Source organism: Silene latifolia, chromosome 2 (genome assembly GCF_048544455.1).
Source record: "Silene latifolia isolate original U9 population chromosome 2, ASM4854445v1, whole genome shotgun sequence".
NCBI classification, from domain to species: domain Eukaryota; kingdom Viridiplantae; phylum Streptophyta; class Magnoliopsida; order Caryophyllales; family Caryophyllaceae; genus Silene; species Silene latifolia.
The window spans coordinates 935,632-951,898 of record NC_133527.1 but is presented as its reverse complement, the minus strand read 5'-3'; the positions used below and the strand labels follow the sequence as shown (position 1 = coordinate 951,898).

Genomic DNA, 16,267 nt, shown 5'->3' with positions numbered 1-16,267 from the left:
TTTATTCAATTAAACCTTCTTATCAGACCCTCCTTGCTCCCCACTTCTCCTCTTGCCGTATAACTCCTATTTTACCAACAAAAATGTATTCTAGTAAACACCTTAAACGAAATGAAAATGTGGTGTTACGAGTATTCTTCGTTCTCTTGCTAAATTCAGCTGGTAACATCAACCAGTGTTCATATCTTCCTCATGCCACCCCAGTTTTAAAAACCTTAAACTCACTTGATGACACAGCATCATCACTAATGAAACTAAACATTCACGGCCAGCTCGATTTCGACAACACCCACCGTGCAGTGGGTGACTTTGGAAACATATACCATTTCAGTCCTATGGCAATTCTATCACCCAAAACAACCACTGACATATCTACCACAATCAAACATGTTTACGACCTGGGTCCAAACACTGAGGTCACCATTACAGCAAGAGGTCATGGTCATTCATTTCAAGGCCAATCACAGAGCCATGGTGGCATAGTAATCACCATGGAATCACTGAAAGAACAAAAAATGCATGTTCATGACGGGGAACTGCCTTACATTGATGTTTCAGGAGGCGAACTGTGGATAAATATCCTACATGAGAGTCTAAAACATGGATTATCGCCCAAATCATGGACTGATTACCTTCATTTGACTGTTGGGGGTACCCTATCAAATGCTGGAATTAGTGGGCAAGCATTCAAGCATGGACCTCAAATAAATAATGTCTATCAGCTGGAAATTGTAACTGGTAAGCGATCAACTCATTGCTTATAAGCGATACATGATAGGGCAGTACAAATATATATGTAGTTAACAGTCAGAAAATAACAAAAAATAAACTTCCCAGCAAAAAGCAGTAAGAAGTGTTCAAAATAAAATATGCTACTCGTACATGTCAACATAAATATATAAAGAAAATTAACAACATTGCTCATTGTGTCAAAAGCTCCTACATGTAGCGAGGTAAAGGGAGTCGGATATAATGCAAATAGAAAAGAAGCATTTAAATATATGACTAATCGCTCATACGGGTGCAGGAAGGGGTGATATAGTACAGTGTTCAGAAAAGCAGAATACTGACCTCTTTTATGGCGTCCTTGGAGGACTAGGACAGTTTGGCATCATCACTAGGGCCAGAATTGCTCTTGAGCCAGCTCTCAAAAAGGTATGTACTACATAGTTGTTTCTTCTGAGTTATGAGTAACACTGAATTTTAAAGCTAAATCGTTTGGATGGTTCCATGTGACAGTTCATGTTTAGCTGACCCCAAACAACTCCTTTGCCATAAACAAACTATTGTAGTAATTAGAGACTGTCATTTCTCACAGGTGAAATGGATAAGAGTCCTTTACATGGATTTCCACATATTCACCAAGGATCAAGAAAACCTCATATCAGCAGATCGTTCTTTTGACTACATTGAAGGATTCGTCATAATAAACAGGACAGGCCTGCTGAATAATTGGAGATCTACCTTCAATCCCAAGGATCCACTTCAGGCTAGTCAGTTCAGCTCTGAAGGAAAAACGCTCTACTGCCTTGAACTAGCAATGTACTTCAACCCCGAGGAAGCCAATTATATGAACCAGGTTAGCATCTCAAACTACCAATCATTCTATTTCCATATCATAACTTACATGCATATCATACATCAGAACTAAACGGCTGTGTGTTTTATATGCAGCGAACGGAATATTTATTGTCCAGATTAAACTTCATTTCCCACACACTTTTTCAGTCTGAAGTATCTTATGTGGATTTCCTGAACCGGGTGCACCTGTCAGAACTAAAGCTCAGGGAAAAAGGATTATGGGATGTTCCTCATCCCTGGTTAAACCTTCTTGTTCCTCAAAGTAATATATACATCTTCGCTAAAGAAGTTTTTGGTAGTATCCTCAAGGACACGAGTAACGGCCCAATCCTCATGTATCCCGTTAACCAATCTAGGTAAATAAACTTTTTGATGATTCATAGTTCTCTGTATCTTATATGAGAGTGTCTTCCATGTGAAACCATCCCAGTAAACCTATAATGAATGAGTATACATAATGATTTGCTGAGACTCACACAGATGATCTAACTCCGGATCTTCATTATGGTAACAGATGGAATAGCAAGACTTCTCTGGTGACACCTGAGGAAGATGTATTTTACCTTGTAGCATTTCTGACTTCTGCAATGCCATCTTCAACGGGCTCAGATGGGCTTGAACATATCTTAGCAATGAACAGAAGGATTATAAATTTCTGTAACATTGCGCAGCTTGGGGTAAAGCAATACCTGCCACACTACGACAATGAGGACGGATGGAAAGCTCATTTCGGCCGTAGATGGGATGCCTTTTCCCAGAGAAAATATAATTATGACCCACAAGCAATTCTTGCTCCTGGACAGAGAATCTTCCACAGAGGTAGAGCCACAACATCAGAATATCTTAGGTAGCTGATACGGATGTAGGTGGTTTTGACAAATAGAGAAAAAGCATCAACACCGGCCTGTAATTAATCATCTCTTATAAACTAGAGTATTCTGCACCATGGTATCAGCAGATTTGAAAAGATTAACAACAAACAGTTTAAATCTTGCTATCCAATTTTCATGAAACAGTAAGCTCTAATGGAAAACATGTGTTTATAGTTTGAATGTGAAATAGGAATTGAGACATATGTAACCACTAACGTCAGCTGAATATAATACGGAATAGTATATATGATGAGCACTAAAAGGCTCATTGTTGGATACTTGGATGGTCAAGTTGACTAAAAATTAAAGGATTCTTAGATTAGCCAGGAAAAAACATACAAAGTTGTGCATCTATTCCAGCAATCGCACCATGTTTACAATAAGCACAAAACACAAAGAAGTAATCACATTGAAGGTGTTACAAGCATAATTTAAAGACTTGAAGGTTTCTGATTATTAAAAGCAAATTGTAAAAGACATACTGAGAGACAACATATATTTACTTAGACTCGTTATCTTGGCTCCAGCCAAGACCTGGTCGGTGTGTATCGGCTTGAGGCTCTTCATATTGACGCATATCAAGTAAAGACGATTCAAAGTCAGTTGAGTCACTTGCAATTGGAAGGACACTACTTAAGCCATCTCTGGCGCCAAACCCTCCAGCCCTTATAATATCATCAGTTTCCATTTTTACATCACGTGACGGCTCAGAATGTTGAGGTTGTTCCGTATGTTGAGCATATTTTGCATGTACAGGATGATTAGTACAAGGTTGTGTGGTGTTTTGTGCAGAGAGCTGGTCCTCAGGGATATTATTAACATTCTTTTGAGGCGTGTCCTCTCCATTTGTATCTGAGTAATAAAAGCCCCATTAACAGCAACATAAGATCCAAAGATTTAGCCTCATGATTACTTATTAATCTGAATAAACCCTGGGAATTCAATCGTACAAAGACCTAACCTAACCACATGTATCTCAATTTCACCCTCATACTTATGAATAAACTTCCTGACATTGAAGCAGTTTTCGTCTGTCTGCGATTGCTTTTGGGGTAAAATCATTTGGGCAAAATTGATTTACTTGTATATATACATTAATTAATTAATTAAATCAAAAATTAAACAATTCAGGTAAGTAAATTAGAGCATACCTTGATACACCCATGATTGTCCTTTCCCATTCATGCTCCACTCCACTTCCACTTCCTCGTTTCTATCTTCACCTTCCTACACTTACAACTTTCACTCACCCTCTTCTTTTCGCCTTTATTTTACCCTATATTACTGATAGCAATAAAACTAGGTGTCGTAATACTAGAATTAGCGTACCAAATTAACAATTTATAGCCTAAACTTTGACTCTACTAACTTTCAATAAAAACAATAGTAAAGCGGAAGTAAAGGGTCGAACCCAAGAGAAGGGGTTAAGACTAAAGACTTGAAATGTAAACTATTGACAATTAAGTAGGATTCTATTAACTAATTAAGACTCTAATCACAATTAAGACTTACTAACTAAGTTTATCAACAAACAATGGTTATGGACAATGGTAAACAAGTGGTGACATAAATGGAGAAAGTTTGGTTTTGAAGTAACATAAGGAAAAGTAAAGATGCAACTTTTATCATAGAAGCAAAACAACAAACACTAGATATGCAACAATCAAAATGGGAAAGACTTGGTGAGTAATAGAATTCAATATTAAAGAGGACTTGGTGTAACAAGGCTCAACAACTACTTCCTAAGCATAAAGATCCTCTCTTTTCCTTCCCTCAACAATTACTCAACTACTAATGTAAGATAATGACTACTTACTCCTAAGCTAGAGTAGTTGGTCCTACTAATATGGTCACCCAATTGAAAACCACAACAAGGTTTGCATAAAAGAGCATTAAGAACAAAAGCCAAACAAAAGCACCAAGATTAATCCTTTAGGAGGTTTAATCCAACTATCCCAAGGAGCAACATACAAGTTCCACTCACAAAGATATAAACTTTAACCCAACTTCATAAAGATGCAAGCTTGCTACAAGGATTGCAATAGTAAGATGATTAACATGCAAGGTTCATGAATCCTAACATAATAACATCCAACATAAACAATGAAATCGAGGAAACATGTAATAATTATTGAGGAAAGATTAAGAGGTTCTTACAAACTTAAGGAGAGTAGTGTCTCACCAAATTACACCAAGAAAAGGTCTAGCCTTCCATAACCATGGATGAATCCAAGAGTTGTGGAAAGATTGACATAAAAATCCAACAAAAGCTTACAACTTTTTCCCAAATACTAAATATTCTTCTCATACAAGTCTTTTGTGATTATTCAATACTTAGATGATAATTAGGTCTTCAAACATGAGGGGTATATATATGGGTGCACTCCTTCCTAGGTTAAAAGCCTCAAAGCAAGCCCAAAAACACGGAATATTTCCTTAAGCCCGTGTTTAAAACCAAAATGCGCAGCACCTCGACGTAGGCGCAGTGCGCAACAACCTTGCGCGCAGTCGCGCACTTTTCTGCGCGCAGTCGCGCACCATCTCGGGAATTCTTGCTTCCAATTCTTCAACTTACTTCCTTCTTTTCTTCCAAGTTTCACCCTTACTTCTTCAAGCTGGCTTCTAGGCTACATGGGGGCTTCTTGTGCTTGCCTTAACCTTTGAAGGGTGCTCTATGCCTCTCGGGTTCCGTTCATGAGGATCAATCGTTCAACCGAGGTGAATTACACAAGTTCAACCACATCAACCCCTATGTCAAGTGTTAGGGAAAATCATACTAAAAGACCCATATTAAAAGACACGAGGGTGATAAAATCACCCTCTTAGACCGACACAAAACGTTACTATCAAACTCCCCCACACTTAGACTTTTGCTAGTCCCGAGCAAAACCCGGAACAAGCAATTGAGAAGTCTACAAGTGAGTGTAGGAGAGAATGATCACTCTTCCCTTACCACGACCTTCTTATGTCTCCCTCAAACACAACCACCAATAAAACGAAAAACAAAGACTCAAAGTTGACACACACTCTTCACTCACTCACCCTCCTTATATCATCCCTCACACAAAACACGACACAACTCCTTCTCCGACTCATCACGCAACTCCACCCTTCTTATATCTCCCAAGTAGTAATGGTCACTCTTGCCTTATCCCAAGGCAATAGCAAAGTGACCCACACATCCACCTCTTGATCACAAATCATCACTACTTATAACACCCCCTTATCACTCCAAAAAGAGCAAGATCATGCTACTTGGTCGGCCCAAACACCCTTAAGAATCAACGACTCAAGTAGCCAATCGGAAAATCCACCAATTTGAAACAAATTTTGTGACACAAAAAGAAATTAAATCCTAGAACTAGCCTCCTTCCTAGACCCTCCTTATCACTCCCTTCTTGTCCCTCCATATTTTTGGTGTTGCGATTTTTCAATTTTTCATTTTTTTTTTTTTTTTTTTTTTTTTTTTTTTTGCGAAAATCCCTCATTTTGCCTAAGGTGCCCTTTCGGGTTTTCACCTTAGCTACTCCTTTCCTCTCATGGTGGCTCGCTTCTCTATTTTTCATTTTGCCCGGAATGCCCTTTCGGGTTTTCATTCCGTCCTCGGCCACCTTCCCATTCTTGCCTAGGCGCCCACCCTTGTGGGTTTTCACCTAGCCGGGATTTCCCCTTTTTTTTTTTTTTTTTTTTTTTTTTTTTTTTTTTTTTTTTTTTAAAAAGAAGAACACATTCAATGGAAATGTAAAGAAGTGTACAAATATTACAAGTTCGATCATCTTACTCCCCCACACTTAGATTCCACATTGCCCTCAATGTGGAGGAGTACTCTCACTCTCTCAAGATTGGTAGTTGGAGGGACCCGAGCCTTCCCCTTGCTCATTTGTCCCTTGATCTCTTCTTCTTCTTCCTCTTGCTTGCCTCACTCTCTTGGCCCTTTCATAGGCCTCCTCAACTTGAGGCTCGGTGATGGTTGGTTGGTAGGTGGGGTCATTTGGATGGAGGGTCATGCCGAAAAGGCCCCGGATAAGCCCAAAAGAATCCTCATGAGCTTGAGCATCTTCATAAGAGTCTTCAACATATTGGTGGTGCCGCTCATTTTGCACCGCGAATTGTTGAGATGCTTGCTCTCTCCATTCATTTTGGGTCTTCCACATGGCTTGTTGCTCTTCCATGTACTTGGCTTGTTGTTGTTGCCAAGCATAAGCCTCATCTTGCCTCTTAGCCATGTCTTGGAGCATCTTCATTTGGGCTCTTTCGGCCTCCGCACTCAACTTTTGATGCTCCATACTAGCAACCCTTCATTGATCCAAACTCTCAAGCCTTGGCGCTTGTTGTTGTTGCCAAGCATGAGAGCTATCAACTCTCCCACTAATTGCCTCCAAAGTTCCCCGGGTCTCCGTGAAGTAATTAAACATTTGTTGTTGCCACGGGGCGATTGGTGGAGTAGAGCTTGCCCCCGCCTCAAACATTGGGGTGTCATGTATGGGCGGGTCACGCTCTATGTTCCGAATCTCCCTCTCTTCTTCACTATCAACGTGGACAACCGGGGGTGGGTCGACCCTTCTCCTTTGTGCCTCCCTTTGTTCCGGCGTGTCGGGTGGGCAAAAGAAATGAATGGCATGGGTGCCATGAGGAATCGGACCGTTCTTTGGTAGAACCATGTAGGGGATTTTTCCCTCTCCCAACCAATTACATCGAAAATTTTGTTTGTCAAGGACTTGTATCATATGTGTCTCCTCAAGTCCATGAGCATTATAAAAATGATTTCCCCAAACGGGGAGTTGATCATCCGACGTGGAACCCACAAATTTCTCCACAAAAAGGGTGATGAGACCCCCACCATTGATATTGCCTCTCCTCCTCTTCTTATGTTTTAAGCAAGAATCAACAAAAAGCCGAGCCCAATCCGGCACACCACTCCCTTCCGGGAGCATAGCCCAAATGCACTCCCTCACGGCATCACTCACCTTTGTTGGCTCCCCCATGGAGAAGAACCAACAAGCCAAACATCTAGTCAAAATGCGGATGGCGGGGTTGGTTATGGCGGAGAGTTTGTCATTGTGATCTTGGGCATCCCTTCCCGTGAGGTGACACCACACCTCATTAAGCTTGCCCTTGGGTGGGTTGACCGGGGAGGGTGGTCTTGTGATTCTCAAAATCTCTCTTACCTCATCAAAAGAAATTGAATGCCACACTTTATGAAGACGGAAATTCACTCTCTCATTCACTCCCTCCCCCGTTTTGGAGATGGTGGACAAGAATTCATAGGTAAAAGAGCGGTAGGTGTCATCACAAAGGTCCATGTATTGCTCTAATCCTACCCGACTCAAGAGTTGAAAAGTGATTTCCTCTAATCCTAGGTCTTGAAGAGTGTCACGGTGGAGGAATTTGGTGATGGGGGTGGGGTTTTCTTTTTCAAGTTTTGCAAAGATTTTCTTTTGTTCCGCATTAAGACCCTCATTCCCATTAAACACCTTGGGGTTACTTCCCTCCCCTTGAGCTTTCCTCTTTCCGAAAACCATGATTCCGAACAAGCAAGAGTACCAAAAAGACCAACAAAAACACTCAAAACAGTTTTGCTCTCGTTGAGGCAATTCAACAAACACCTTCAAGGCACAAATTCAAGAAGGTGGGATTAAGTGATGTTTGTTGATTACCTCTTCCCTTTCTCAGAAAACAAGTTTATCCCAGCAATTAAAGACAACAATCAATCAAGAGTATCCAAAAATTCAATGTAAAAACACCAAATTCCGGATTAAAGCAAAGTAAGTAAAGGAAAAGATGGGAAAAGTTGTTATACCTCCCCGAATCCACTTAAAATGCTTAGTTGATTGAAGTATAATGCTAAAAACCCTTCCAAGAATGCGCCAACTACCCAGAAATCTCTTGAAACGAACTTGAATCCTCAATGTGCAAGGTTAGGGTTTGGGATAAAATTGGGGAAAAACAGAAATTTGAAAGGTAAAGTGAGTTTTTGAGTTGTTGGGTTGGGTTGAGAGGTGATTGTGATGAAAGGGAAGTGGTTTGTTGAAGGTTTGATGGTGGATTTTTGATGAAGGTGATGAAGTTGAGTTGGGAAATTGGGGGTTGTAAGAGGAAGGTGTCGAAAGAAATGAAGGTAAAGTGTGTTTTTGGTTTGTAAAAAGCCCCGTCTAAATCCCGTGGTCGCTTTCTGCGCGCAGTCGCGCATTTTGGTCGCAAGCAGTCGCGCCAAATTGCGCAGTCGCGCTTTGTGGCGCAGCGCGCGTCTGCGGGTTGTCGAGTAAAAAGCTTGCCCTCAACTTCTTCTTTGTGGGGATTCTTTGCCTTCCTTCCGTGCTTTTCCTTCATTTGACTCGTCTAGATGGTGTCCCGAGTCATTTCACTTCCCGAGACGACTTGGGCACGCTTCCCAAGGAGCTTCATCCTACTACCTTCAAACACTTCAACAAACTTTCAAAAGATTCCATAATGCATGCTTCTAAAACTTGTTAAGAATAAATAAATTGACAAGAAAACGGTAAATTCTACACTAAAGAAAGGATATGTACAAAGGTTGCCGTATGTTTAACGTCGATGGCTCGACTTAGTGTTCCTCTTGATCATGTTTGGTAATTGGGGTCTTGTCCTTGAGAGTTGGAGTTCTTCAAGTGGTTAAATTGACCATTTTGGAAGCTCTTGGAGGTATCTCCTCCCCAACTAAAGTTTGGATGGTCCTTTGTCCCAATGTTGTAAGTATTGCCGCTCGGATCATACTTATAATACCCTCCCCCATTGGGGTTCCTAGAGTTGTATTGACCGTGCATCATGGCACTCACATTCTCCTTGCTTAGTCCTTGCTCTTCCATGATGGGACAAGTTTCCATTGGGTGTGGACCTTGACAAAAGTTACACTCCACATTAGATCCTTGTGCTCCTCCTTGATTGTTCCCCACTAGTTGAGCAACCATTTTTGTGAGATCATCCACGGTTTTCTCAAGCTTGTGGGAGGAAGGAGAAGGTGTCTCAATGGAGTTAATATTCTTTGACACTCGGCTTCTTCCATAGTTCCTTGTGCTAGCGGCCAACTTTTCTATGATCTCATTTGCCTCCGCCACGGAATAGTTGTCAACTCCACCACCCGTAGCGGAATTAACCATGATTTGGTATTGTACGGTGAGGCCATCACAAAAGTTGACCAAAAGGTCATCACCACTAAGGCCATGGTAAGGACATTGAGCAACTAGCTTCTTGAATCTCTCCCAATACTCATATAAGCTCTCACTTGCATCTTGCTCCGGAGAAGTGATGGCTTTCTTTGCATGGTTATGTCTTGAGTCGGGGTAGTATTTCTCAAGAAAAGCCGCCTTCATGTCCTTCCAAGTACGGATTGTACCCGGTTGAAGGTAAAACAACCAATCTTTTGCCGCATCTTGAAGGGAAAATGGGAAAGCTCTCAACTTAAATTGATCTTCCGTGACACCATTTGGAATTGCACCCTCACACATCATATGGAATTCGGAAAGATGGCGATTTGGGTCATCCCCCGCATGTCCATGAAACTTTGGGAGGTTGTGAATGAAATAGCCCTTCAACTCAAAGTTGGCATTGGCCCCCATGGGTGGGTAAGCAATGCAAAGAGGTTGAGTGTCATAATTTCTTGCCCGGAGCTCCCTAATAGTTCTAGTATCATTCGCCATTGAAGGATATTCCACTTCAATTGGCTCCACGTCAATAGGGTCTTCTTCAATAGGGGCTTCTAAGGGTGTTTCTTCCACTATATGGTCTCTTTGGGGTCTTCGGTACCAAGGGTTAGTGAATAGCCAAGAATAGGCCCCAAAAGCGTCTTCTTCCACGGGAGTCGATTCACCGTGTTGTGGGGAACCAAACATATACCTTCGCACTAAGCAAACAAATTAGAACTTCCTATTACTTCTAACAACAAGAGGAGTAATAAAACAACTACACATAAATTCACAAACTCAAGTTCTAGCTATGTTGCCCTTCCCCGGCAACGGCGCCAAAATTTGATAGCAATAAAACTAGGTGTCGTAATACTAGAATTAGCGTACCAAATTAACAATTTATAGCCTAAACTTTGACTCTACTAACTTTCAATAAAAACAATAGTAAAGCGGAAGTAAAGGGTCGAACCCAAGAGAAGGGGTTAAGACTAAAGACTTGAAATGTAAACTATTGACAATTAAGTAGGATTCTATTAACTAATTAAGACTCTAATCACAATTAAGACTTACTAACTAAGTTTATCAACAAACAATGGTTATGGACAATGGTAAACAAGTGGTGACATAAATGGAGAAAGTTTGGTTTTGAAGTAACATAAGGAAAAGTAAAGATGCAACTTTTATCATAGAAGCAAAACAACAAACACTAGATATGCAACAATCAAAATGGGAAAGACTTGGTGAGTAATAGAATTCAATATTAAAGAGGACTTGGTGTAACAAGGCTCAACAACTACTTCCTAAGCATAAAGATCCTCTCTTTTCCTTCCCTCAACAATTACTCAACTACTAATGTAAGATAATGACTACTTACTCCTAAGCTAGAGTAGTTGGTCCTACTAATATGGTCACCCAATTGAAAACCACAACAAGGTTTGCATAAAAGAGCATTAAGAACAAAAGCCAAACAAAAGCACCAAGATTAATCCTTTAGGAGGTTTAATCCAACTATCCCAAGGAGCAACATACAAGTTCCACTCACAAAGATATAAACTTTAACCCAACTTCATAAAGATGCAAGCTTGCTACAAGGATTGCAATAGTAAGATGATTAACATGCAAGGTTCATGAATCCTAACATAATAACATCCAACATAAACAATGAAATCGAGGAAACATGTAATAATTATTGAGGAAAGATTAAGAGGTTCTTACAAACTTAAGGAGAGTAGTGTCTCACCAAATTACACCAAGAAAAGGTCTAGCCTTCCATAACCATGGATGAATCCAAGAGTTGTGGAAAGATTGACATAAAAATCCAACAAAAGCTTACAACTTTTTCCCAAATACTAAATATTCTTCTCATACAAGTCTTTTGTGATTATTCAATACTTAGATGATAATTAGGTCTTCAAACATGAGGGGTATATATATGGGTGCACTCCTTCCTAGGTTAAAAGCCTCAAAGCAAGCCCAAAAACACGGAATATTTCCTTAAGCCCGTGTTTAAAACCAAAATGCGCAGGCACCTCTGACGTAGGCGCAGGCTGCGCAACCTGCGCAGGCTGCGCACTTTCACTGCGCAGGCTGCGCACCATCTCGGGAATTCTTGCTTCCAATTCTTCAACTTACTTCCTTCTTTTCTTCCAAGTTTCACCCTTACTTCTTCAAGCTGGCTTCTAGGCTACATGGGGGCTTCTTGTGCTTGCCTTAACCTTTGAAGGGTGCTCTATGCCTCTCGGGTTCCGTTCATGAGGATCAATCGTTCAACCGAGGTGAATTACACAAGTTCAACCACATCAACCCCTATGTCAAGTGTTAGGGAAAATCATACTAAAAGACCCATATTAAAAGACACGAGGGTGATAAAATCACCCTCTTAGACCGACACAAAACGTTACTATCAATTACTTCCCCTTTTTATCTCAATTCACTTCATCTCCGTTAATTCACTTCATCTCCGTTAATTTTGTTCACTTCAATTTACATATACGGCCCGGACTTGGTCATGCTCGACTTGTGCTCAAGAACCAAAACTCGAGCTCAAATCGATTTCGAGCTTGAAAAAAATGGGCTCGTTATAAAGCTTGTAAACTTTAAAGCGGACTCGGGCCAAACTCGAGCCCAAATCAAGCCTATATATAAATGTTTATTTTTTTATTTTTTTCCTTTCGATATTTTCAATAACAAGGCTCGAAGGTTATATGTAAAAATATTTGGTAAATTGGCGAGATATTTGTTATATGTGCTACAAAAATATAATCATGATAAAATATTTTTACAATATCTTATGTAATCACACAAGTTCGAGCCGCTCACGAGCTTTTCAAGTCAAGCCAGCCTTTGTTCGGCTTGACTCGTTAAGCTCTCGAGCCGAGCTCGCAATAGCCGAGCTTTAACCGAGCCGATCTCCAGTATTTCGCATTTCATTCGGGTTCACATAGAATTAAATCGTTTCTTTTTTATTCGGATTCACTCATTTTAATTTCGGTCATGTCATTTCATTTAGCAACTTTAATTAGTCTCTCGAATCGAGTTAAATCAATATCGATTCAGGTGAGTTTGAGTTATAAGTTTTTGGGCTAGGTATCAAAAATCGACTTTACTATTTGCTCCTTTGATATTTTCCAGTTTAAAGCTAAGAATTCAAAATATAGTTAATAAATAATAAATCGGTGAAAAAACTCCTAATTGAGATTGTTTCTATGAGAAAATAAATATCAAATAATTCAAAAATGTCAATCGGTTCGACTTGTTCAATTCAAATGTATTCAAGTTTGGTATATCAAATTCGATAGAGTGATAAAATGCTATGGCATTTTATAGGAAAATCGATTCCCACCGCCCCAAAGAATCAAGGATACATCGTAAAATATTCATAAACTAGTTGAAAAGCCCGTGCGATGCACGGGGCTCTAATTAGGATTATCTTTAACAATGTGCATGTTGAATGTTCCAAGAATTTGTTGAACAACATATTGTAAACGTTGGTTTACATTGACATGTTTGGTAGTAGAAGTCAACTAAACTAAATATAAAAAAAAAGTCCAAATATGTTAAAAATTGGAACGCATAAAACTTCTAGTTGATTTAATTGATTACTGTTGGATCTCCAGTCCCTGTAACGTAAAAGTTACTCTCTTTGGTATTAATTATATCAGTTGTATAACATCCAAATAGACAGTTGTATTATTCAATTATGTAGTTACCTATTTTTATTGTTGTAGGTACCATCAGTTGTTAGTTAACATAAAACGGTATTGTCAAATGTGGTTTAATTCTACCAAAATAAACATGTGATAATTGAAGCTAACATTTATGTGCTTCGCAAATTAGATTAACCTACAATATCTACCCATATATTCGACTGTGTAAGCATAATATATAGGGTGTAAAAGCTGAATGAGGGTACGCAAAACAACAGGTATCTCGATCATATATGTAGCATGTTTGGAAAATTTTTTATATTCTTAACCAATAGAATTTGTTTTCATAATTTACAATTAAGACTGATTATTTCCTATGAACTTCATGTAAACAATATCTTTCGTGTGGCATTGGTATACTTGTTCCCTATCAACAATGTAGAGCATTCATCCCTTGGTGATGTTGTTTCTTTACGTTGTTACCTAAAGCTAACCATGACCAAAATCTGAGTTCATATAAATTTCTATATGATTAAGTGACTGCCCTTTGCCTCTATTTATCGTCATGGCAGGCGTAGCATGACCTCAATGGATATTGTCTCCGGTTAAATACGAAATATATTTTTGTATCTGAGAACCCATCATTATCCCCGTGTACATCTATGAAGATATGAGTCATTAAAATTGCATGTCTATTATATAGATGTATCTTTATATCTTAGAGAATAACTAACTACTCCAATAACTAAATACTCCATCTGTCTCAATAAAATGTTTACATATGCTGCATATACTCTCTCCGTCTCGGTCAATAGTTATCTATTTCTATTTTTGGGTGTATCGTTGAATAGTTATCTATTTCCATTTTTGGCAACCTTTTGTGGCTCATGTGCATCTGGTCCAAATTCACTCATATTTATTTCCTTAATCTTTGTGCCAAAAGTAATAGATAACTATTGATCGGGACGGAGGAAATATATACATAAAGACCAAGGTACAAAGAGAGGGAAATTGATTTTATATTTTTAAAAGATAAAGTAGAGAGTATAAACATACCTAAAACAGAAACGTAAACTATTGACTGAAACACTCAAAAAGGGATAGTGTAAACTATTGACCAGGGAGGGAGTAAATGTTTAATTTTTTAGAGTTTAGGATAGATAGTAGGTATTACTTGTAAATCCCATTAGATCTATATTAGTTTTATTAAAAAATTTGATTATAGGATTAGTTAACTGGCAATATGATTTATATTAACTTCATTGGGTATGTACTTTATTGTGAAATTTTCAAGAGCAAATTTCGTCTTGCCGCGTCCAACACAAATACCTAGTCATTGTCGCGCATAATGAAAGTAAAAAATGACTCATTTAAAAGCAAGGATGTCATATGGAGAAGGGGCATGAACGATGGTTGAAACCATAACTGCCTCAAGAGTTATGAAGATGTAAATATTAGCTTTATGTATGTCTTAAGGACTCTTAACGCCCATAGTTGACACGATGTACAATTTAATACCGGCTTAATAAATCGCCATTTACATAAACTCCAACCAAAACAAATGCACTGATATAATTGAACACATTTAATAGAGTTTGCTTTCTAATAAAAGTGATTTTCTTATTGTAGTGCTAACTATTCTTATATTTACGATAAATAACATTTATTATGACCAATTGCTTATTTATTATATTCATCACAATTATGGAGTATATACATATGTTCCTGTGTATTAATCTACTAATAATGTTTACCACGATCATTATACAGCTCTGTTTGGCTATATGCCCTTTTTTTTTTTTACAAAATATACAATGTCTAATTGGTTTTGATTTTGACTTTGCTTTTATAAGCGTTTTTTTGTCAAAAAATTATTAAACATTTATCTCGTTTCCAATAAACTAAAGTACTTTGTATTTAAATATTTTTCCCCCTACTATCTTAATTATTTACCAAAATTTTGTTATACCCTGCCAAATGCTGATTTTGTGCTGTGACTTGCTGAATATATTATTTTTGGTTACATATTTAAGGTTGGCCGAAAATTATCGAATCATATCAATTCTTTTAAACATTAGAACTCACTCTGATTCTCCTCTTCTATTATATACACCATACTTTATAGTTTATCTTTCGAAATTTTAAGCGAATTGTGCATTTGGTATACTATTTCAATGCACTGATATAATTACCTTATTCGTATACATCAATAATGTAATAAAAGATTATTTATAGAATTAGGAGTCAAATTTGTATTATAGTCCACTTAAACTAAATTATATACGTAGTAGTAATAAGTCCTGACTTAGTAGTAGGATCAGATCAACGTCTAACATGGTTAGGGCACTTCAAAATCATACCTCTACTCAAAACTCATATACGGGGTATTTATTTATAATTTTATACTCTCATTTATGTTTAAGTAGTTTGCAGATATTGGATTTGCTAACATAACGTGAAAATGGTCGGCAAAAGTGGGATGTTATGCACATAAATGTCACTATAGTCTCATATGGAGCATTAAATAATCCACTGATTCTATTTTTATTGACCTTTTTTCTCCAAAATTTATCCCAAATCAACCATCCTCTGATAATGATAAAATCGATGGACTATTACTATTACCCCTAATCTTATACTATTATTCATTCTATTAAGATGACATTCTCCCCCTTCTTCTTAATTAAGGGATAGAGTAGTAATATCACCAATATTTCTTAAATTTTTCAAAATTAAAATAAAACAATAAAAATGGAATGAATAACTATTATCTTATACTAAGTATACTCTAATTTTTTATTGCTTAGATAAGGTAACTATTTGATTTTCTTTGGACGTTCTAGTGAAAATTAATTTTGAAGCTCAAGCCATCATATTATAGTAGTTCAAGACCAGATAAAAATTTGTGTCACCGTACGATTACTTACGGAATATTTAAGATTGAAAAAGTACGTCTTGTTTAAGATGGAATATCCGTCTTAAATCTTAAAACGGGTCAAAGACTACCACATAGTGGTAATAAAGA

At 38.1% G+C, this 16,267-nt stretch overlaps 1 protein-coding gene and 1 long non-coding RNA gene across 2 annotated transcripts; one reads left to right on the top strand and one right to left on the bottom strand.

Annotated features, from left to right (window-relative positions):
• Window positions 1-2,700, top strand: LOC141641976 (cytokinin dehydrogenase 1-like). The gene is made up of 5 exons (XM_074450627.1): window positions 1-738; window positions 1,028-1,155; window positions 1,319-1,579; window positions 1,675-1,937; window positions 2,096-2,700. The coding sequence occupies exons 1-5, from the start codon at window positions 84-86 to the stop codon at window positions 2,430-2,432; spliced, it is 1,644 nt and encodes a 547-aa protein (XP_074306728.1). The 5' UTR covers window positions 1-83; the 3' UTR covers window positions 2,433-2,700.
• A 45-nt stretch (window positions 2,701-2,745) lies between these two features.
• LOC141641978 (uncharacterized) lies at window positions 2,746-4,129 on the bottom strand. The gene is made up of 2 exons (XR_012543147.1): window positions 3,605-4,129; window positions 2,746-3,305 (listed from the first exon to the last, which is right to left on the bottom strand). It is a non-coding gene; the product is annotated as an uncharacterized LOC141641978 (long non-coding RNA).
• Between the last annotated feature and the right edge of the window lie 12,138 nt (window positions 4,130-16,267).

Coding starts and splice junctions, on each gene's coding strand:
- LOC141641976 (XM_074450627.1), top strand. CDS start 84: ATGTATTCTAGTAAACACCTTAAACGAAATGAAAATGTGGTGTTACGA. Junction 1,156..1,318: donor TTGAGCCAGCTCTCAAAAAG/GTATGTACTACA, acceptor CATTTCTCACAG/GTGAAATGGATAAGAGTCCT. Junction 1,580..1,674: donor AAGCCAATTATATGAACCAG/GTTAGCATCTCA, acceptor TTTTATATGCAG/CGAACGGAATATTTATTGTC.